The sequence below is a fragment of the Oreochromis niloticus genome, linkage group LG15 (genome assembly GCF_001858045.2).
Source record: "Oreochromis niloticus isolate F11D_XX linkage group LG15, O_niloticus_UMD_NMBU, whole genome shotgun sequence".
In the NCBI taxonomy this organism is placed as follows: domain Eukaryota; kingdom Metazoa; phylum Chordata; class Actinopteri; order Cichliformes; family Cichlidae; genus Oreochromis; species Oreochromis niloticus.
Genome location: NC_031980.2, coordinates 6847936 through 6871834, shown reverse-complemented (window position 1 = coordinate 6871834; position 23899 = coordinate 6847936). Strand labels below are relative to the sequence as shown.

General features: G+C 41.8%; 2 protein-coding genes across 2 annotated transcripts; both read left to right on the top strand.

The window, feature by feature from the left end:
- Positions 1 to 5522: 5522 nt before the first annotated feature.
- Positions 5523 to 7347, top strand: LOC109194782 (leukotriene B4 receptor 1-like). Its single transcript, XM_025898656.1, has one exon. It carries the CDS (start codon positions 5572 to 5574, stop codon positions 6523 to 6525), a length of 954 nt encoding a protein of 317 aa, XP_025754441.1. The 5' UTR covers positions 5523 to 5571; the 3' UTR covers positions 6526 to 7347.
- A 14213-nt stretch (positions 7348 to 21560) lies between these two features.
- Positions 21561 to 22902, top strand: LOC109194733 (leukotriene B4 receptor 1-like). Its single transcript, XM_019345490.2, has one exon. The coding sequence runs from the start codon at positions 21572 to 21574 to the stop codon at positions 22553 to 22555; it is 984 nt and encodes a 327-aa protein (XP_019201035.1). The 5' UTR covers positions 21561 to 21571; the 3' UTR covers positions 22556 to 22902.
- The last annotated feature ends 997 nt before the right edge of the window (positions 22903 to 23899 follow it).

Genomic DNA, 23899 nt, shown 5'->3' with positions numbered 1-23899 from the left:
TCTGGAACACAAACTTGGAGTAATCAGGACCCTACACCACCGGGCAGAACATGTTCCCTCTAAGCCTGAGGGAAAAAAGAAGGAACACACACATGTAAAGGAAGCACTGAAAACATGCGGTTATCCTAACTGGGCGTTCATAAAGTCAGCAAAGAGGCACAGAAAAGAAGATCAGACACCAGCGAGGGAGGATAAGAAAGACAGACGCAACAACGTTGTCATCCCCTATGTAGCCGGTGTATCAGAGAAACTCAGGAGAGTTTTCTCCAAGCACGACATCCCAGTGTACTTCAGACCCAGCAACACACTCAGACACAAACTGGTTCACCCGAAAGACAAAACTCCTAAACACAAACTGAACAACGTGGTGTATGCTGTACAGTGCAGCGAGGAATGCCCAGACCTCTACATTGGAGAGACCAAACAGCCACTTCACAAGCGCATGGCACAACATAGAAGAGCCACCTCCACAGGACAAGACTCAGCAGTCCATCTGCATCTTAAGGATAAAGGTCACTCTTTCGAGGATGCCAATGTTCGCATTTTGGACAGAGAGGACAGATGGTTTGAAAGAGGAGTGAAAGAGGCCATCTATGTCCACTGTGAGTGACCATCTTTGAACAGAGGCGGTGGTTTACGACACCAACTGTCTGCCATCTATAATCCAGTTTTGAGTTCCCTCCCCAGACGCCTTAACGCCCACTCACATCCTGGGCCATCTGACCTCAGGAATTCACATGACAAGGTGGGGCCAGGTTTCACAATGAGCTCACCCGAAACCCTGGCTGATTAGGTCCCACACCCGCTTTCACACCTTGGCGCATGTGATTAGAGGATCACCAGGGGGTCCTTTGTCCCTCTTTGGGGGGATACTCCCACTGGGTTTAAATCTGGGACTCTCGGCCATTTGACCTTAGAACTGAAGAAGCTTCTCGGATGAGAGGTGAAACGTCTTCAAGCAACTTTCCTCATTTACCTGCTACTCTAGATGTTCAGACCTCTTTACATAGACTTAGATTTCCATGGATCATTATCTGAGATGTCACAAAGGAGGGGCATCAGTCCCGCTGATCACCCTCGTAGCTTTAGAGGATTCAGCGAGAAAAAGCCACGTCTTTCATGTCATATTTGTCTTTGTGTTTTTACAGGTATCTGGTATTTACATGTTTTTTCTTTTATTTTGGTTTCCCCATGGAAGATATATTCAGGCTAAAAGTTGATATGTACAAATTTGTGTAAAAAATGGTTAAAAGTATATGTATATGTTTAAACTGCATCTATTCACATACTGCTGTACAGTACGATGTGTCTTAAAATGTCTTCAATATTTGAGTAAAAAGGGCATTTGTGTTCCTATTATAGCTACTGTCAGTCTGGGATATTGAATTTGTTTGCTTGAGATGCGTTTTGTATCAAATTGATAATATGTTTTGGTCATGCTTGTGTTTTGTTTATCCTGAAAGATGTCTAGAGAGACAACATATATACAGCAAGGTGATGCTGGATAAATGTTGAGAGTGAATTGGTTAATAAAAGACAGCTGAGGAGGATTCAACCTTTTTTGTCACGTTTGTGGGTTTTTTTCAGGCATGTGGTACATGGTACATTTTACACAACTGTTCACAGGCATTGCAACCCGGTACCTCTTACATATGAAACAGGCAAAAATTAATATATGAAGTATAATAAAACCAACCAACCAAAGCATCTGAGAGATAACTGAACAGAATATATAGCTAAAGTCAGAGACAAGTGCAGCAGTCTTGAAGTCATGACTGTCCTGACGGACTCTCAAAAAGAGGCAAACTGGTGTCAGTTCAGCGTATGTAAAGCTGACTAAAATTTTCAAAGTTCACTCATGTTATTTTATTTCGACAACAACACAGAGGTTACAGCTCTTAATGCTCCAAAAGCAACTGGGTGCCATTTTGAACATTTTTCTTCTTTAGTTTTCGTATTCTTTCCTGATGTTGCTATTCATTGGAATTGCCACACTGCTCACAACTGAGCACTTCTAGTACATAGCCCTGGTCCTCTCAACCTCCTTTGGTGGTGTATCCCATCAGGACTCAAGACTCAAGGCAAGCAATAGCAAATTTTTCCACAGTTTTGAAGCCGTAACTGCAAAAGCTCTATCAGCTCTGAGTTTACATTTCATCTTTGGAATATGCAAAAGCATCTGGTCTGCTGACATGAGAGAACAAGGTGGGACATAAGAGTGCAGCAGCTCAGACAGATTAAATCAGGCAGAGCCATTACTTAAACACAAAGAAAATGATTTTAAAATTAAATTAACTGAAACCCAGTTTACAGCTGGTCCTCAGACAGAGGAATTACATGTTTGTGGAAAAGAAATAAGGAAAAGCACTAAAAAGAATCAACGTACACATTAAATTGAATTCAGCATGCAAACGATTTTTACTTTACATATATACTTCATATAGTATAATCTCCATTTTCTTTTCTTTTTTGTCATGAATGATTTCTTGTTTTGTTTTTCTTGTCTTCCTGAATTCTTGTTTATTTTTAAAGCATTCTATATTCAAGGATATTCAAGGATTGAGAGGCCGATTCCCTCTCCCGCTCGCAACCTCAGTCGGCCTATGGAGGTATGTGGCGGAGCGTGGTCTGCGCTGCCATGCAGGGAAGGCGGATGCACTTACACGGCATCTGCAATCATGCTCTGCCGACTTACATATTGTACTGGGTCCTGAGAGGTTGTTGTTGGTGTGTGGCTGGCAGCTGGGAGGCTGCAGCCAAATATTTGTAAGAGCAACCGTGAAAGTCTTAATAAAGGATGCTGCAAGGCATGTTCATGTCTTCGGGTCTGCTGTGGTCATGACCAACGCTAAACACTAACTTTAAAATAAGCAGCAAGGAGGGCACATCCCAGGCAGCTGACATAAACAAACCTACTGTTGAGGTTTACTTTTTCTTGACCTCACCGATCCGTTTGATATCCCAGCTGGTGAAGAAGCGTCAGATGAGGCTGGAATTTTTTTAATCAAAGATTTATTACCAATGCGTATTGGGAGATCGCACTACATGCAGTCAAAGCAAGCATCAAGTGGATCTGAGGATCTTTCCTTTTACACACACCTATATAGAGTAAGTGGGGGGGGCTGCCCTGTGTCACCTCTCTTCAGTAGTTTTCCACTAATTCTATTGTTAAGTCTGGGGGGTGTAAATGACCTCATTAATATTTTGTAAATTGGTTTATGAGTGGCTATTATTTTGTTGCAGCTTGGACCCAGCTGATGTTTTTACTTTGAAAGTTATAGAGCCACAAGGTGCGATAAATCAAGTGGCGTAAACTATACAGTAGAAGCGTGAGTTTTTTAATGCACAGAGAGAAGGTTAAGGAACGGGAACGAGAAAAAACAGCTATTAAGGTGCAATTCTGAGTTGCAAGTGGTTCCTTAGCACCTGGTTGATGAGGAAACAAGGTTGGTGTCAAAGTTTGTCGTGTAAATGTGTACTTTGTTATTTTACGGAGCATATAGCTGCTGACCACTACTAAGGTTAAAGGCTAAGTTTTTACCCACTAGAAGGTGCTAACGTAGCTGGTCATGTTTAGGCAGCGATGCAACGATTTACAAATTTCACTGTTATATGTTATGTAAGGTAAAGATCATTAATTTGTGATTAATGAAGAAGGAAAAGGTTAAAGGTAACAGAGTGTTTGATTTACAAATGGTCCTGTATGCTGTAGCTCTTACAGTGTGTTCACATACACGGCTGTTTAATAACAGGATTGTGAACCATCAGTTTGAGAGACCATCTTTTCAACCGGGGATGCTACAGGGGCACTGTCCTCACCTGGCTTGTAACTGCGGCTTACTGTTTATCTTACTGAGGCAACTTTTACTCCTCATTTTATGACAGGCAAACCTCCACTGTCAATAAATTCCTTACTTTACACAGTTGCACACCAGGACTTATCCAACTCATTTGGCATTCAGAGGTTGAGAGCTTTAAGGTCACATTAAATGCTTTGAGAATAAAAGTCCATAATTGTCCTTTAAACAAGGGTTGACCAAGTCATCCTTACAAAACAAACTTATGAATCATTTTCTGTTCTTCTGATCTGAACCCGCCCCTATTATCTAAGGAAACCTGAGCACATTGTATTCTAATCTTTGGTTTATTGTACTCACAATATGTGACACATAGTAGTACCCCAAACAGTCCCTTAGAACTTCTGAATAAGTTTGAAAGGAACATTAATACCGATAATAATGTTATGGACTTTTATTTTCAAGCTGCCAAAAAGTGATTGCCGCCTATAACTTGTCACTGAAACAATATTTCTGCTTCAAACTTGCTGGATATCTTTCAGAAGGGTCATATGTGACACATTATACTGCAAACTTAAAGCTAGCCTTTATTGGACAGAACAAAGAAACTCAAATGTCCAAAACCTTGTAATTCACAAAATAACACAAAAATGGAGTAATGGCCTAATGTAAACAGGTGGGAGGAGATCCTCTTAAACAAATCAGGGACAGTAAGTAATAGTAAAGAAAAAACACGAGGGAAAAACAAATGTCATGCCAATAAAGCACCTTTGAATTGAAACAAAAACAAATAAACCCCAACAATTACATCAAAGTAAATAAGAAAACGCCAATAGGACTATACTAACAGAGCAGAAACAGGGGGTATAGTGGAGGCTAAACACCAGGAAACCAAGGAACTACATATATATATAAATTCCTTGCCCCCAGTAACTACAATTCTAACATGTTAAAAAACACAAAATACTGGAATAATTAAACAAACCAATTGAAAGCAAAGCTGAACTCAAAAGTTGGGAACAATAATGAAATTCATCCAGAATCAAACACATAAATGAATGAATGAATAAATAAACGAATAAATGAATAATTTGTGATACAAGGATACACAAAGCAACTGTGTTTTGTTTTGTTCTTACATAAGCTATGCTCACGGCCACTTTAAGAGGTACCTCTTCCTAGTAACATGCTGGACTACCGTGTTCCTTCTGAACTGCCTCAGTTCTTGGTGAGAGATGCTCTTTTGCATACCCTGAGGTGAGTCCGACTACCATGGCGCCATCAGCAAACTTCATGATGATGATGTAGATATAAAGCACCAACAACTGATTTCCAACAACTTTGAAGTAGTAACAATATTTCAGTGACAAGTTATAGGCGGTAATCACTTTTTAGCAGCTTGAAAATGGCATATTATCGGTATTATCGATTCCTTTCAAAGTCATTCAGAAGTTCTAAGGGACTGTATGTGTGTGTGACACTTCCGGTCACTATGGCACAACTCTTTCAGTCTTTCAGTCGCTCCATTTATGGCGTGACCCTTTAACGAACAAAGATGTACAAAGCATGTAAAAAGCAGAAGTGAGCAGTCCTGCTAAACTTAAAAAAACAGGAACTTGCAGCTGGCTATGCTTCCAGTGTAAAATTACGAAAGCTGAAAATAAATCTTCTAATCGTCTAGCTCCTTCTACACAATGACAATCATATTAGGACACAATTCTCTGACAGTATCTTTGTTATTAGTTCCTCTTTCACGGCACAATTCAACTCCACCATGGTTACTTCTAACATCTCCTCCTCTCCTGGGGATTCACCTCATCCTTCCTTGGACTCCAGCGGTCTGGTTCCTGCAGTAGTGATGTCCATCTGCTTCCTGCTGGGATTTCCTGGAAACATCGCTGTCATCATTCTCAAACCAAACTGGGAGAACATGTCCAGTCTGAGCCAGAGTTTGATGCTGAGTCTGGCTGTGTCAGATCTGCTCTCCTTGGTTACCCTTCCACTGTGGATTTACTATTTCCTCTATAGCTGGACCTTTAAGCTGGTGGGCTGCAAACTCATAACATACTTTGTGTATTGCAGTCTTTATGCCAGTCTGCTGACTGTGACTGTGCTGAGTGTCCAGCGATACCTTCAGGTCGTTCACCTGCAGAGGAGTTTAAATCGGGTAAGAGCGAGGATGCTGCTGGTTCCGCTCTGGCTGGCTGCAATGATCCTGTCCACTCCTGCTTTAGTCTTTGGACAGTTATCTGAAGATCACCAATGGACAACATGCAGTAATCAATACTCCTACAAGGGCCAGAGGATGGCTGTGGTGTTGACAGAGACTCTTGTAGGATTTGTGTCGCTTTCTGTCATTGTTTTTTCATACATCAATCTGTACAGAAAAGTGAATCAGGCAGCCTTTTTCAACAATCCACAGACCACCAGACTAATTACCAGCATCACTGTGACCTTGGTTGTCCTGTGGATGCCATATCTTGTCATTAATCTAATTAGTGTGGCAGCGATTTCCCTAAAGAAAGAAGACCTGCTGAAGTTTTCTCATGACATTAGGGACACTGTTGCAGCAACAGTATTTGTAAACAGTGCCCTCAATCCACTTCTGTATGCCTTTACTTTACGTTTGTCCAGCCTGTGCCACAAAACTGCTCAACTTTTCATACAGAAATTCAGAATTTCCCAAACTATGTCCACAGCTCCCACTACAGAAGAAGCAACCCAATGACAAAAGCTGATTGGGAAATTAAGCCAAAAACCTCCTCTATTCCACTGATACACACGGTGTGCTGTCCGCTCTATTTATCACAGAAAGCTGTTGGTGATTGCTGGTGTAACAATAAACTTTGGTGTTAAGCAACATCTCCCTTCAAATCAGCTGTGTGCTGATTACAGCTGGTCCTCAGACAGAGGAATTGCATGTTTGTGGAAAAGAAATAAGGAAAAGCATTAAAAAGAATCGATGTACAGATTAAACTGAATTGAACATTAACAATTTTTACTTTATATATTTACTTCATATAGTAAAATCTCCATTTTCTTTTCTTTTTTGTCATGATGGATTTCTTTCCTTGTTTTGCTGAATTCTTGTTTATTTTTAAAGCATTCTATATTCAAGGATTGCTGTTTTGTTTTTTTTTACTTTTAGTTATAGCATTGTCATTGATATCAGAAGAGAGCGCTTTGTACTTACTGGGGTGCTGAGCTGAATGTGGTTTTGGAACAAGTGAGGAATACAAGGCTTGTGTATAAGGTACAGCCAGAGAGAGGTGGCAGATTACCTTTCATAGAAAAGCGTCTGAAGGGATGTCGTGCAGGGGAATGATGGTTTGTTTTTATTTGGTGTCTAGTTTTGCATGACTTGTGATTTTAATATTTTACACTTGTCTTTAATTTTTGGTTAAAGGCTAACGTTTTGTATGAGCTTGTATGGTGTGATGGTTAAAACAGTTGAACTGTAGAGAAATGTAAAATGTTAATCTACATATCAGGGAGTCCAGGATATATGTATGCAGACTTCTACATTTATAAAAAACTACTAACATTATAATATGGGTTCTTTTCTTTTAGCAACATAACTGAGGTGAGATGCTTGCTGGACATGGTAAATCACCTAGGGAAATTTTTTTTCTCACCTGGTGGAAATAACAGACCCTTTAAGAGATCTACTGAGGAAGTCTAACCTGTGGTCATGGTGGCCACGCCAGCAGTAGGGTTCTGATGGCATCAAAAAAGAACTGACAACACCCCCAGGGCTTGCTCTGTATGACCCAAATGCTGAAATGTGCATATCAGCTGATTCTTCCTTGTATGGCATAGGAGTGGTGCTTCACCAGCAGCAAGATGATTTAGGGTGGAAACCAGTAGCACACGCTTCAAGCTGTCTCAGCATGACAGAGCAGCAATATGCTCAGATCGAAAAAGGCACTTGCTTCAACATGGGCCTGTCAGAGGTTTGCCGAGTTCTTAATTGGGAAAACATTCCACACTGAAACACACCACAAACATCTAGTCTCCTTGGTTGGCTGTCCACTCCTGCTTTAGTCTTTCAACAGCTGGTGGCAAAACTGCACCATTTAACATGCAGCCGTCAATACGCCTCCAAGGGGCAGAGGATGGCTGTGGTGTTGACAGTGACTCTTGTAGGAACTGTGTCACTGTGTGCCATTGTTTTTTCATACATCAGTCTCTACAGAAAAGTAAATCAGGCACCCTTTTTCAACAATCCACGGACCACCAGACTGATTACCAGCATCACTGTGACCTTTGTTGTCTTGTGGATCCCATATCGTACCATAACTGTGCTGGGTGTGGCAGCTATTTACTCAAACGATGAGAACCTGCGGAAGCTTTTTGAAGACAGCTGGCGCATTGTTGGATCAGTAACATTTGTAAATAGTGCTGTGAATCCACTCCTGTATGCCTTTACTTCTAATCATTTGGCCACAATGCACCAAAAAAATTGCTCAAAGTTAATACAGAAGTTCAGAATTACTCAAAATCTGTATTTGTCAAGAGATGTCGGTAGAGAAGTAATATCTCAACGCTGAAAGCTCTTTGGAGATGTATTTTTCCCCTTCTGATGAAAGAAATGTTACACCACTGAAATGATGGGCCAACTCATCTCCGGTGCAACATATTTACTTTTACAGAAAACTGTAAAGAGAGAAAAATATGACAATCAGTTCTCTTTGGCGCACGGGCCGTACGCTGCCTCTTCACCACTGACACTACTTCTTCTAGTGTAGCTAACATTACTTTATACAAGTAACTTATACAGTTTCATATTCACATGCACCACTTTTATAAACTACTTAAATCACAAAAAAATACATTTTACTGTATGCACAAGCACCATAGTAAACTCTCATTACAGTTTTATCCTGTTTTTACTACTGTTTTAATCTATTTATGAACCTGTCTTATTAACTATATTTATTAAACTAGATCTCTTCCAAATAAACGTTTTTCTTAACATATTTCCACAGCATTCACTCTTCATGAACTAAACATACAGCAATTGACATTTTCTCTTATTGTGCAAAACATATTAAGTGTGACTTTAACCCAAAAAATACCTGTATGGAAATCACAGACTTTGGGTACAGTCTAACAACTGAATGAGCACAGGCTAACAACTGGACCAACTTGGAAATTAGCTCTCTAGCTTAACATTCGCCACAAACAAGACATTTATCATTAATCGCCACTGCTGTCTGTCACTTTTAGAACCTCTTTTTTATATTATCAACCACCCAGCTTACCTGTAAAAACAGAAAAATATGACAATCAGGGGCGATTCTAGGATCAGAGCTTTGGGGGTGCTGAGCACCCAGAGAGCTGCCCAGCCAGGCAAGATAAACTTTACACGTCACGATGAGACTTCTTCCCTGTCTCTGTGAATCCATGCATCCTTAAATGTCTCCAGTTGTCCCGAGTTCCCTCTGACTGTCTCCTTGGTGCATTTAAACCCCTGTTCCTCCCTGTCCTCATCGTCTGTTGTCTTCATCTCCGCTATCAGTCATCATAATTTTACCATCTTTGTGCAAGTCTGCAAATTTCTTTATTAAATCATAAGATTCTTAAATTCATGAAGTCTCTCTCTGCCTGGGTCCTCGTCACAAAAAAATGACATCACTGTTTTGTACATTTTAACACAACCCCCACATTTGTGAAAGAAAAGCAAAACACTATTTTGAGAAGTCTGTAACAAAACCATCAAATCTGATAAAGGTTATTTAAATGATGCTCATAGTGAGTAAGAAGTAAACTGAGTGCATGTTTTGGACAGAGATTCACTTTTAATGTGTATGTATAATATAATACAGATACATAAAAAACACTCCCAAAACAGAATAAATTATTACAAAATATTAATAAAAAACTATAAAAATGGAGGCAACTTTGCCTGTGGTAGAATGTATACAATGTATGAAAAAATCTTTACTGCAGATACTAATTTAACTAATTTAATAATACTAATTTTGTGCTGTAAGATTTATGAGTTTCATGCTTTCATAGTGGTACTTGGGAGAGCTTGACATTTTTCTCAGGTGGTACACACTGTAAAAAGTTTGAGAAACACTGATAAGTGTTTCTCTGCCGCATAGGTCTGTATGCGGCAGTCATACAGACAACTGGACAGTCCAAAAGTTGGCCTACCTATTACTGGCTGAGGTTTTAGTAAAGTTGTGGCTGAACCACATAAAAATATATCATTAATTTTAATCTCCCCAATCAATGATAATGTTATGTTGGAATGTTGTTAAAGAGGGTCAAAAATGTTTCAACACAGTTTGTTTTGCAGATTCTGTATAGCAGCTTTAATATAGGGAGAACGCAACTTCCTGATTGTGTGAGTAAAATCAGGTTTTTTCTCTTCGTCAGTTTAATAGTTTCTGTTTTGCCTGTCACTGTTCCCTGTCTGTTTTCTTACCTGGTTCTTCCTGACCTTGTACTTTCTCCTCACGTTCCCCTCTTTCCTCTCTCCCTCTTTGGACTGACAATCATACACAAATAGATTGTATTCAATTAGATGAAAAAATTACATTAATATGAAAAAAAAAATTATTAAGATCACTAACGAAAAGTCCTCTCTCAGTGTACTTTCAACCAAAAGGCAAATAACCAAACCACATAAACATCTAATAAAAGATATAAAATATTGAAACACTGATCCAACATTATCCTTTATTGATGGATCATTTGTTCTTACACTTTTACCTGAATGTGGCTCCTGTTTTTGAAAAAACTTCCTTATATCCATTATGAACCTGGCTGTCTCTCTCTACACACACACACACACACACACACACACACACACAACAGGAGTTATAAGGTTAATGGGCATTCAGTCAGTTAGCTAGTTAGTATCCATTTCAAACAGGACAGTGGTAACAACAGCAGGCTACGGACAATTTTAAGTTTTAGATTTTAAATAGGCTGTATACATTTCAGTGGGAGCAACAGGACGGTCAAATGTCGCTGAATTTACTACAGAGTAGGACGGATTGTTGGGTAGCAAACATCATTGGAAAACAAGTGTTCAACACTGCAGGTTACCTGGGTGTAATGTTTTTCAGCTAAAAAGAAACATGACTCCTATCTAACTACATAAAGAGTAACTGAAGGTTAAATGCTGCTAATATGTCCTGTTTTAATCCAGGCACTCCACCTCCGCTCCACTGCGTCTCAGCCACCATCGCTCTGGCAGCAACGACCCTAGAGCCAGAGTGGGGGCGAGCTGGAACAAACCATTTTGGGAGGGGGGAGGGGTTATCTATACTTTTGTTGTTAAAATGTTCCGTCTCAACCAAGTACTGTATGCTTTTTATATTTTTAGTAGTGTGTCACACAAACAGCAAATATTGTCAAAAAAAAGTAAGAAATCTTTGGGGGTGCTTTGATTCATTTTGGGGGTGCTGAAGCACCCCAACTTGAGCCATAGTCACTGTACAGTTCCTCTTAACCAAAGTTGGCTGACCTAAAGTGTCATAGCTCAGTACAGTCAGTTGCTGTCTTTGTCTTTGAGGTCGCTGCCTCACAGACTCAGTCTCACCACCAGTTGCAGCTAGAATGTCAGTCATAGCATCACCACTCAGTGGCCTGTCAATGTCAGGGTCAGGGCCTTCGATCTGCCCAGGCACAGTCTCTTCACTTTGTAGTGGCAAATCCTCTTCGCTCTGTAGTAGCAAATCCTCTTTGCTCTGTAGTGGCAAATCCTCTTCGCTCTGTAGTGGCAAATCCTCTTCTTGACAGTGGAGACTCAGATGAGGCTGGAAGGACTCTGCCAAAGGGTTAAGCGGAGTCTGCCTCTGTCGTCTCCCTGGAACCGGCCTGAGGTACCACTGGTAGGTGCCACTGTCGTCATCATCCGATGTGTCGCCATTCCCTGGCTGCAGCTGTCTACGCGGAGGTCTGAACTTTTTCCTTGTCACAGTTGGAGAGTCTTTTTGGGGCTGAACAGTCTGTGTTGATGGCTTCTCAAATGGTAGGAAGTCACGGGGCAGTAGGAGATTTCTGTGCACCACTTTATCTCTGCCTTCACCATTTTCAGGGCTGATCAGATACACTGGACTGTCATCTGCTTTCCTCTCCTTCACTTTGTAGACTTGGTTCTCCCAGAAGGACTGGATCTTTGCGGGTCCACCTCGAGGAGTGAGATTTCGGAGGAGCACTCTATCCCCAGGCTGAAGATCTCTCCCTTTAACTTTCTTGTCGAAGTATGCTTTGCCTCGAGCAGTTTCCTTGATAGCAGTTTGAGAAGCCACTGTGTACGCCTCCTGCATTCTCTTTTTCCAGCAGCTAACATAGTCATCATAGTCCACATGAGCTTCATCCCTTTTCAGGTCAAAGAGCAAGTCGATGGGCAGGCGTGGGGAACGTCCAAAGATGAGGTAATATGGGGCGTAGCCTGTTGCCTCATTCTTCGTACAGTTGTACGCGTGGACGACTTTAGCTAGCGACTCTTTCCAATCATCCTTCTCCTTGTCCTCCAGGGTCCGCAACATGGACAGCAGGGTGCGGTTGAATCTCTCCACCTGTCCATTACCCTGTGGGTGGTAGGGTGTCGTGTGGGAGCCCTGGATACCAGAGAGTTCTTTCAATCTTGCCATGAGTTTGTTTTCAAACTCCTTGCCCATGTCGTGGTGTAGTCTGGTCGGGAAGCCGAACTTGAGTGCAAAGTCATTGAAGAGCTTGTCAGCAACTGTTTTAGCTGCTTTGTTCTTTGTTGCATAGGCTTGGGCAAACCTCATGAAGTGATCCATGACAACAAGTATATACTCTAGCCCTGCTTACACTTTTCCAGGTGAAGGAAGTCTGTGGACACCAGCTGGAATGGGTAAGTGGACTGGATCGAGGACAGAGGTGCACGGGTCTGCTTACTCGGTTTCTTCTTCTTAAGACACTCACATTCTTCTGCAACAAAGTGTTCAACCTCTTTCGCCATCTGCGGCCAGTAGAACCTGTCTCGAATCAGGTCGAGTGTCCTTTCCACCCCTAAGTGGCCCATGTCTTGGTCGAGTTGTTTAAAAATCAGGGGATGATAGGCTTTAGGGACCAGTAGCTGCTCTCGGCGTGATGTTTGGCAACGCAGGACACCATTCTGGTCGATGTGAAGCTTCAACCACTGCTTGAGTAGTGCAGCTACAGCAGGATGCTCTGACTTCACCTCAGTTCTACTCGGTCTTCTACCCAGCGACTTATACTAGAGCACTCTTGCCAGAACTTCATCCGCTTCCTGGGCTCTGCGAATCTGGTCTGGTGTAAAAGACTGGGTAGTGTCAGAATCTTTGATTAACTTCAGAGCACTCTCCTGGATAACTCTAACGCCTTGGCAAGGGTCTCTCTCCTCCACCGTTACAGACTCCATTGATGCGCTTATGGCTTTCTGTCCAACTTCAGCTGTACAGCTCTTCATGTAGCTGTCAATGTCCAGCGGCATTCGCGACAGCCCATCAGCATCTGCGTTGGTCTTGCCCGGACGGTAGCAGATGGTGAAGTTGTAGCTGGCCAGCTCCGCGACCCATCTGTGACCTGTGGCGTTAAGCTTTACAGTAGTGAGCACATATGTTAGTGGGTTATTATCCGTGTACACCACGAACGATGGGGCATGGTACAGATAATCCCAGAAACATTCACAAATCGTCCACTTCATGGCCCAAAACTCTAATTTGCCAGAGTGCAGGTGGTACTTTTTCTCTGCTGGACTCAGGGTGCGGGAGCCATATGCTATGACTCTCATCTTGCCTTGCTACCGCTGATACAAAACAGCACCTAACCCGACCTGTGATGGATCACAATGTAACACAAAAGGCTCTGTGAAGTCGGGGTACCCGAGAATGGGGGTCTTGTAAGTGCATCTACAAGCTGGTTCAATGTCTCCTGGTGGGAGCTTGCCCACTGAATGGGCGCCCGTGATGGTAAGAGGCCTTTACTTTTCTTCACCCTTTTTTTGGACTTGTCGGCTGAGACTGGAGCAGAGTTCTCAGAAGATGGAGGACTGAGCAGGCTGTGGAGTGGATGGGCAACACGGGAGAAGTTGGGGATGAAAGGCCTGTAATAAGAGAGGAAACCAAGCATTTGACGTACCTCTCCGACGGTTGCAGGTGTCTTTTCCTTTAACGCCATCACCTGGGCCAACTCTGCCGGGTCCACTGTGTAGCCTTCACCCGTTACCAGCTTGCCGAGAGACTTGACACTTTGCCTGAACAGTTCACATTTCTTTGGGGTCAACTTAACACCATGCTCTCTGTAACGCTGGAGGACAAGGCGGATATGTTCCAAGTGTTCATCAAAGCTGCTGCTGTGCACCAGATTGTCGTCCAGGTATGGGAGGCAGATAGTGTCTCTGAGGCCTGCCATACAGTGTTCCATGCTCCTCTGGAACTCAGCGGGTGCGGAGCTCAGGCCAAAGGGAATGTGTACCCACTTATAGAGCCCCCAGGGTGTGACGAAGGCAGTTAAGGGGCGGCTTTCTTCATCCAAGAAACCCTGGTGGTACGTCTTACCCTGGTTTAACACAGAAAACCAGGAGCTCCCACCCAGCGCATCCAACATGTCTTGGATCCTTGGTATTGGATGGTGGTCTGGGACTGACTTGCGGTTGAGCTCCCTAAAGTCACAACAAAGGCGAAGGGTGCTGTCTTTCTTGTGGAGACACACCACAGGTGATGAGTAGGGGGACCGTGATGGTGTGATCCAGCCTTTGTTAAGCAGGTCTTGCAAATACTCTTTCACTTTGTTGTGCAGAGGTTTTGGGATGGACATGTAAGTCTTTTTCACCGGATTTGTGTCATGGAGGCTTATATGCATCCTCAGGGATGGTATGCAGCCAACATCGTCAATGTCATATGCAAACGCCTCACATTCCTCTCGCAACATCTTCCTTGCAGTCGCTCGCTGACTTTCATCCAGATGCTGTAGGTCCACTGGTGGGTTCGATGACTTTGGTCTCTGTTGGTTCTCTCATGTCTGTGTGTTACTCGGGTTGTGTAACTTTTGCTCTGTACCATTTTTGTTCTCTTGTGTCAGCTCGTTTACTTTAGTCTGGATGCCAGCTGCGTATACAGTCTTTACTGGTTCAAGGTATCCAATCACTTTACGGCTCTCCAGATAAATGGTGTGGTCTGTACTGTTAGTCACAGGGATGGGCACATATGGTACTTTTCTGTCTGGGATTTTCACCAATACATCATTGAATATTACACCCTCTGGTGGTGGGTCAGCCCCATCAGGTAGAAAGAGCATGTCTTGGCCCCGGGCATGTGAACTAACATGTGCCCGTACATAAACTTTGGTGACTTGGTTAGCTGACAAACCATGGGACATTAATAAATGGAAATAAATGCAAAGATTTATAGAAAGAGTCAGGCAAAAATCCTGAAACAATGAATGCAAATATTTGGATCAGCATCACAGTATCTTTGTTATTAGTTCCTCTTTGACTTCATCAAAAGTAACGACTTGTTCATGTTCATGACTTGTTCATTTATCATCATCATCACCTGCTCAGTGCAGAACGATCAGCAAGTTTGCAGCATGGCACAATTCAACTCCACCACGGTTACTTCTAACATCTCCTCCTCTCCTGGGGATTCACCTCATCCTTCCTTGGACTCCAGCGGTCTGGTTCCTGCAGTAGTGATGTCCATCTGCTTCCTGCTGGGATGTCCTGGAAACATTGCTGTGATCATTCTCAAGCCAAACTGGGAGAACATGTCCAGTCTGAGCCAGAGTTTGATGCTGAGTCTGGTTGTGTCAGACCTGCTCTCCTTGGTTACCCTTCCACTGTGGATTTACTATTTCCTCTATAGCTGGACCTTTAGGCTGGTGGGCTGCAAACTCATAACATACTTTGTGTATGGCAGTCTTTATATTAGCCTAGTAACTATAACTGTGCTGAGTGTCCAGCGATACCTTCAGGTGGTATACTTGCAGAGGAGTTTAAATCGGGTAAAAGCAAGGATGCTGCTGGTTCCGCTCTGGCTGGCTGCAATGATCCTGTCCACTCCTGCTTTAGTCTTTGGACAGTTATCTGAAAATCAGAAACAGACAACATGCAGTAATCAATGCTCCTCCGAGGGCCAGAGGATGGCTGTGGTGTTGACAGAGACTTTTGTAAGATCTGTGTCCCTTTCTGTCATTGTTTTTCATACATCAGTCTCTACAGAAAAGTGAATCAGACAGCATTTTTCAACAATCCACAGACCACCAGACTGATCATTATTGTGATCTTTGTTGTCCTGTGGATGCCATATCTTTTCATGAATGTACCGAACTTGGTAGCTATTTTCTTAAAGAATGAGCATCTGCTTAAGTTTTGTGATGACTTTGGGGACATTGTTGGAGCACTGATATTTGTAAACAGTGCTCTGAATCCACTTCTGTATGCCTTTACTTCTAATCGTTTGTCCAGCTTCTGCAACAAAACTGCTCAACTTTTCATACAGAAATTCAGAATTTCCCAAACTATGTCCACAGCTCCCACTACAGAAGAAGCAAATTAATGACAAAAGCTGATTGGGAAATTAAATCAAAATCTCCTCTATCCCACTGATACACACGGTGTGCCGTCCGCTCTATTTATCACAGAAAGCTCTTGGCGATTGCTGGTGTAACAATAAACTTTGAGGTTAAGCAACACCTTCCCTCAAATCAGCTATGTGCCGATTACAGCTGGTCCTCAGACAGAGGAATTACATGTTTGTGGAAAAGAAATAAGGAAAAGCATTAAAAAGAATCAATGTATGCATTAAATTGAATTGAGCATGCAAACAATTTTTACTTTATATATTTATGTCCGGTTTATTTTGTTTTTTGTCATGACGGATTTCTGAATTCTTGTTTATTTTTAAAGCATTCTATATTCAAGGATTGTTGTTGTTTTTTTTTTAACTTTTAGTTATAACATTGTCATTGATATCAGGAGAGAGCGATTTGTACTTACTGGGATGCTGAGCTGAATGTGTTTTTGGAATAAGTGGGGAATACAGGGCTTATGCAGACTTCTGCCTTAATAAAAACCCACAAACATTATAATATGGGTTCTTTTCTTTTTTGTTAGCACTGAAAAACATTCAAATATGTTGTGTTACAATATGCAAAATTCAAAAAGTTCTCACATGCAAACAAAATAAACATATTCAAAACACATACAATTTTGTCTGCCTTGTCAATAAAATAAAAATAAAAAAACAACTACATTCTACTACTACATCGTGGGCTCAAAGCAAAAAGATGGAGCGCAAGAACAGGCTTCATGCAGGTCCTCAGAAATCTGCAACGCACTCTGATCTATAACAAAAAAGTCTATAGACAGGGGTGCACATAAGTGGTCCGCAGGTGCGATTCGCTGTTAAAATAAAAGACGCGCACCAGATAAGAAGTGGCAACGCGCGATTGGACTTAAGTTTGATGAGCATGCAAATGCCACTTAAATGAGCCAAGGGCATCCCTTTTTTGAAACCCCTGCAGCTTTATTTTAACAGCCAGTTTTGCTGCTACATGCAGCAATAGTCAGTTTATTACACAAGCTTCTACCCTGTCCTGAATGCAAAACGTAAACTTACATAATGCAGCAGGACTCGTGTGTTTATCATTTCCCCATCTTAACAGTATCTCTCAACAGCATTTTGCTTCCTCTTTTTACAACACCACCCTCTAGTGGTGGAGTTTGGTTTCTAACAAGATGGATTCAATGCAGTTTTATTAAGCACATTTTGTGTAAACAGAAGTTGGCAATAAAAAAAAAAAAGTCCCACATTGAGGCTCATTTAGTTTCTGTTCTGGAGGTTTTTTATATGATCATCAGATGGAGATGTCCTCATGTTAGTTTCATGTGCAACAAAGTGTTAAAAAGTAGAACATTTCTATCCAATTCTATGCCATAGATATGTGGGTATGAAAATTAGTGTTCAACTTTTAAAGATGTTTGATTTCTACTTCCAGGTGTTCTCCTTGCAGCAAGGAACAACTCAACCCAACATCTCCTCCTCCTATAGCGGTAAAGTCTACCTGCTTCCTGGCTGTGTCAGACCTGCTGTGCATGCTTACCATTCAAGTGTGGTTTTACTCTTTCCTTTACAGCTGGACCTCCAGCCTAAAAGTTAATAACGTAGTTCGGCTACTGCAGTGTTTATACAGACTGTGACTGCAGTGTGTGTCCAGCGTTACCTTCAGATGGTCTACATTAGGATGAGGTTACATGAAGTTGGAGCAAGCAGGCTGCTGCTTCCACTCTGACAGGTCACAATGATACTGTCTATTCCCGTTTTGGTAGTTCTTCCGGTAAAAGAAAAGTAATAACATGCTGCAAATCTCACTATTGCTCTAAGGGCCGGAGTATGCTTTGCTGTTGAAGGAGTTCCTGATAGGATTTCGGTCATTTTATGTCATTTTTCATACATCGGCGTCTACAGAAACGTGTTGAGTATATATTGATTGCTATGATATATTCATTGCAAAGTGATGGGGAGAGATGCCACTGTCTGCATTTTACAGTGAGGCTAAGAGTTAAGTGACCAGCAGATGGTGCACTATTTTCATGTGGTCAGAAATTTCAATCAAATTAAAATGATGTGTGTTCCTTTTAACATCTCATCCTACTTGAATTATCTTCCAACAACACAACCTTTTTTTCTAGCTTTGGTCAAATTTTATATTTATGGTTGTAATTTAATTTGTAAATCTGGCAATAATCCAAAGTTTCACAAAGATATACAACATTCAAACAAGCAAAAAAAAAATTAAAAAAACAAAAGATACAAAAAATTAAAAGTCTTAAAAACTCAAATTTAATGTTGTTATTACTGTGGGGTTTTTTTTATTTTTAAATCCAGTTCAGATGACTGGTTCCATTACTTTTTGGGCTTAGTGGACTCATTGGTACAGGCGCTGCATTTAGGGTGCTCATAGACATCCACAACCCACAAAAAAAAAAGTCTAACGGGGCGAGTTAGTTTCCCTCTGGAATGAATAAAGTTTCTCTGATTCTAAATCAGCACCATAAATGTAGTTTTAGTGACCCCACTGCTTGAGATTGCAATTCAAACCATGTGGACACAGATCCTAAACCTTAAAACAATACAGCCATCAGTCCAAATCAGATCTTAGTCAACTGGTCTCCTGCCACACCAAGGTGTAGTTAAATGAATACACAGGCTCTTCGCCTCTCATTCATCTGATACATGTGTCATTTCAAGAAGGATCACTTGGAAGAATTGAACATGATTTATAGTGAAAGAGCAACTAATGTACTAGGCAATTAGACTCCGATGACCCATCATGGAAGAACAGAATCCATGCAGTAATAGGATTTAGGACAGGACCCCCACAGACGCTGGTGGTGGTGAAGATGACTGAGGCTGGGTGGCGCTCTGGCTGAGGTGTCTAAGGTGGAGATGGGAAGGAGGATGGTAAATGGAAAGGGATTCTGAAAAGGAGAATGACTGACAGCAACAACTGAAACCAGATGATTGGACTAGAGTAATGATTTCAGTATTGAGACTGAACGTGAAAAAGTGGTAATCATTAAAAGAACAGAAAAGCAGCCGAACATCCAGGAAAGCAGCAAGATGAGTGATTACAGATCTTCCTTATTGAACTTGTGCATAAATTTCATTTGAATAGTAAATGATGTGTATTACATGCATTAATACCTAGAGTTGGATGTCTCGAGACCGGTCTCGATCGAGATAGTGGTCAGGAGATTTGGAGTCAACAGTATCCATGACACACAACGTAACGTTCGATTGATGTGTTGTGTCAGCGTCAGCTCTAAGAGCCGTGCTTAGAGAGTGCTTTGTAGTGAATCAGAAGAGTCGACTCCCATTGAGTGAGAGCCGGCTCCTCACTTAATTTCCTTTCGCTGCTCAGCTCTCACACAGTGACTCAGCTATGCTCCAATCCCTCCATATTGTGACCAATCACATGCGAGGACATAGGATAATATCATTATGTGAAAAACAGAGAGGGTGAGAGATGCGACAGTCAAGTGGAGCGTGCGTCTGTCCTCTCAGTAAGTGAGTGAGACAGTAGACAGAGGTGAGGAGGGCTGTGCGAGTGCATCGCAAAAACACATAAATATGCCCGACACCCGTAAACGAAGCAGCATCTGGCTGCAGTTTAAAGATTTTTTGTCTCGGTCTCGGTCTTGGTCTCGTCTCGACTTTGTCTTGGTCTTGACTCGGTCTGTCTTGGTCTTGGTCTTGTCTTGGTCTCGATACTCTCTGGTCTTGGTATTGTCTTGGTCTTGGTTTAGGCCAGGGGTAGGCAACCTTTTTGATGATTAGTGCCATCTATAATTTCCTCACAAGTCAATGTGCATATGATTGCATTAGCAATAAATTTACCAGCTGTCAGCTACATAAAAAAAAGATCCTGGTGTTATTTGTCTCTCAAAAACAGTTCATAACTTCCCTTCAACTCATCCATGTCACCTAAAAGGTAAACCTGTTTGTCCATCACCTGTTCAGCTCTGATGATTCAGTAAGGACATCTCCTGGTTTCATCTTCATGTTTCCCTCTCACCACATATCCAAACCGATAACACGACCAGCAGCTTTTACAGCTGTGGCTCCAGCAAACATCAGCTGATACTAGAAATTAATATTAAATAAACTCTAACAACAGCTGATCACGCTTAAACGTGCTGCTGTTGTTTAGCGCGACATCTGCTGGTTTCCTCTTTCTGGCGCAAAGTGGGCGATAAACAAACAAGAGAGACGGGACTTGCGTCAGAAAAGCCGATCAGCTGATCATTGATCAGTTTCGATGATTGAAGTAGCAACAGGAGGGGGAGAGAATGAGTGAAGAAGAAGCAGCTGCAGCATAAAGACATCATAGCACCCAGCCAGCTGTATAGAAACTCGGTCATACTAGCTAGTACGCAGTACGAGTTATTGTAACTGACAGTAAAAAGTCAGCACAATGAAAATAAACCACACCTAAACTTGTTTTATATGTGACCCAGATAGACTGCAGGTCATAACTTCTTACCTGAAGTTCAGTTCACCTGACACTCGGACCGGCGGCCGCCTGGGGTCTCTCCTCCTGCCTCCCCTTTCCCTCATCCACCCGCTGGCCTCTGTGGAAGCTCCACCATGGCCACCACCAAACAACTGACTTATTTTTACACATCGGCCGGCATCTGGCGAATCCACCACCTTTCATTGTTTATACCGTTACAAAAAGATAATCATCTGCCCATAAAAACGAAAAATCACCATCAATGGCCAGTCCAGCTATGGTTGTGCCATCAGTTAACCCTTCGCGTGCCACAGCTGGCACGCGTGCCCAGGGTTGCTGACCCCTGGTTTAGGCAGTCTTGACTACAAGTCTATTAATACCTAAAGAATTTGCAAGAAGGGTTTAATGCAGTTTTATTTAGCACATTTTTGTGTGAACAACAGTTTGCAAAATAATCTCACCTCAAGGTTTATTTATGTTCTGCTCCAGTGGTTTTAATTTCATGTTATCATCATATGGAGATGTCATCGTCTTAGTTTCAAATTGTCAACTTCTGTTCCTTGAGTAGAATCATGTCAAACTGACTGCAAATAGCCTAAGAAAACTGTTGTTTCCAAGAAAAGAAAGCGCCATGACATGTAAAATCCTACACTGAATGCAAATGTTATATTTAATTTGGTTTTTTGGTTTTTGTCATTTGCATCAGCGTCACAGTGTCTTTGTTATTAGTTTCTGTTTCACTCATTTGACTACATATTTATCATCATCTCTTGCTCAGTGCGCGACATTGTTAGCAAACCTGCAGCATGGCACAACTCCACTCTACTGTGATAACCTTGAACATTTCCTCCACTCCTGGATATTTACCTAATTCTTTCTGGTCCAGTGGTGCGATTGGTGCAGTGGTGCTGTCCATCTGCTTCCTGCTGGGATTCCCTGGAAACATCGCTGTCATCATTCTCAAGCCAAACTGGAAGAACATGTCCAGTCTGAGTCAAAGTTTGATGCTGAACCTGGCTGTTTCAGACCTGCTCTGCATGCTTACCACACCAGTATTGATTTACTCTTTCCTCAATAGTTGGACCTTAGGCCTGGTTTCTTGCAAACTCATAATGTACTTTGTGTATTGCAGCATTTTCAGCAGCCTGCTGACTGTGACTGCGCTGAGTGTCCAGCGATACCTTCAGGCAGTGTACCTTGAGAGGAGGTTACATGAAGTTAAAGCGTGGAAGCTGCTGGTTCCACTCTGGCTGGTTGTGATCATCCTGTCCACTCCTGCTTTAGTCTTTCAACAGCCGGTGGAAAGACTGCACTTTTTAACATGCAGTAGTCAATACGCCTCCAAGGGGCAGAGGATGGCTGTGGTGTTGACAGAGACTCTTGTAGGAACTGTGTCACTGTGTGCCATTGTTTTTTCATACATCAGTCTCTACAGAAAAGTAAATCAGGCACCCTTGTTCAACAATCCACGGACCACCAGACTGATTACCAGCATTATTGTGACTTCTGTTGTCTTGTGGATCCCATATCGTACCGTAACTGTGCTGGGTGTGGCAGCTATTTACTCAAATGATGAGAACCTGCAGAAGACTTTTGAAGACAGCTGGCGCATTCTTGGATCAGTAACATTTGTAAATAGTGCCGTGAATCCACTCCTGTATGCCTTTACTTCTAAGCGTTTGGGCACCTGGTGCCAAAAAATTGCTCAACAGTTAATACAGAAGTTCAGAATTCCTCAAAATCTGTATTCGTCAAGAGATGTCAGTGCAGAAGTAATATTTCAAAGCTGAAAGCTCTTTGGTGATGTGTTTTTCCCCATGTCATGCTAGAAAGGTATTTTTTGGTCAAAAGATCTCCTCTTTCCTACTGTTACACACAGGGTGTGGTGCTCTCTATCTGTGGTATTCTCCATTTTAAAGCTGTTGGTGATTGGTGGTGTAATGATAAATTTTTAAGGTTAAGCAACATCTCAGCTGTGTGCTGGTTACAGCTGATCATCAGACAGACGTTTGAAAATATATGTTTGTTGAAAAAGAAACATTCATTCAGCACTCAACATTGTTTAAGTTATTGTATAATACACTGTACATACATATATTTTGTTCTGATGTCTTTAACTGTTATCAGCCCCATTTCATGCTATGACTCAGACTTAAATTTCCCTGCCTTTGACTTTCCCTCGAGAGGGCTAAGCATAATAATCAAGTGGATCCAAAGGACTTTTGTATCGATGGCCGTGCGCCCAGCACGTACGCTGGTGTTTGTAACAGATAGGTTGGAGCGCATCTCAACTGTAACAGATTAGACTAGACAGTAATTTCATTTATACCATGCCCAGCCTAAGAACATTTAAGCTAGACTCCAGCTTTGCAAAACATGTTTCAGTGTTACATTTTGTAGGCAAAGAAATGGATACTGGAAATGGAAACTCAATCATTGTATGTGAAACTGCTCAAAGGCTTGTTCTTTTATCTGTTTCATTTTGCTCATATTTATCAGAAGCTACAGTTCTCAGTACCCACACTCGTATTGTATACAATTAAATGTTTAAATTACTTTGAGTCTTTCTAAATGTTTTATTTCTCTTATTTATCTAAATCATAGAAAACACAACAATTACTGCTAAACCAATAGTTACAATGTAGAAGAAATTGCAAATTAAAGTGACAAAAAAAGCCCAAATAAACCTCACTGATTTTTCATGTCAGAGGGGGCTTTTGGGAAACAAAGAATGGCTGTACAAAGCCATTTATTGTTATGGAGGGAAGCTCCTGCTCCTGTATTGAAGCTTGTGTCCTGGTGGCAGGGGGTCAGACATGGGGCTTAACACTTATATGACTGAGTAGGATTCGTATTTTCGGTTTTTAACAAATGTTTAAGGAAATACATCAGTTTCTCTTGCATTTTGATTATAGCGTTGATTTAAGATTGGGTGGCCACAGCACTCTTGGGTCTGGAAATAGCTGGAATGGAAATTTTATAAACAGTGACCCTGATTCTTGAGTCTCTTCAAAAATGGCATCAGCTCTTTGTTTCCTCATTTACCTGCTACTCTAGATGTTCAGACCCCTTTACATAGACTTAGATTTCCATGGATCATTATCTGAGATGTCACAAAGGAGGGGCGTCAGTCC

What these genes read in the sequence shown, in the direction of transcription:
- LOC109194782 (XM_025898656.1), top strand. Translation starts at nt 5,572, where the DNA reads ATGGTTACTTCTAACATCTCCTCCTCTCCTGGGGATTCACCTCATCCT.
- LOC109194733 (XM_019345490.2), top strand. Translation starts at nt 21,572, where the DNA reads ATGGCACAACTCCACTCTACTGTGATAACCTTGAACATTTCCTCCACT.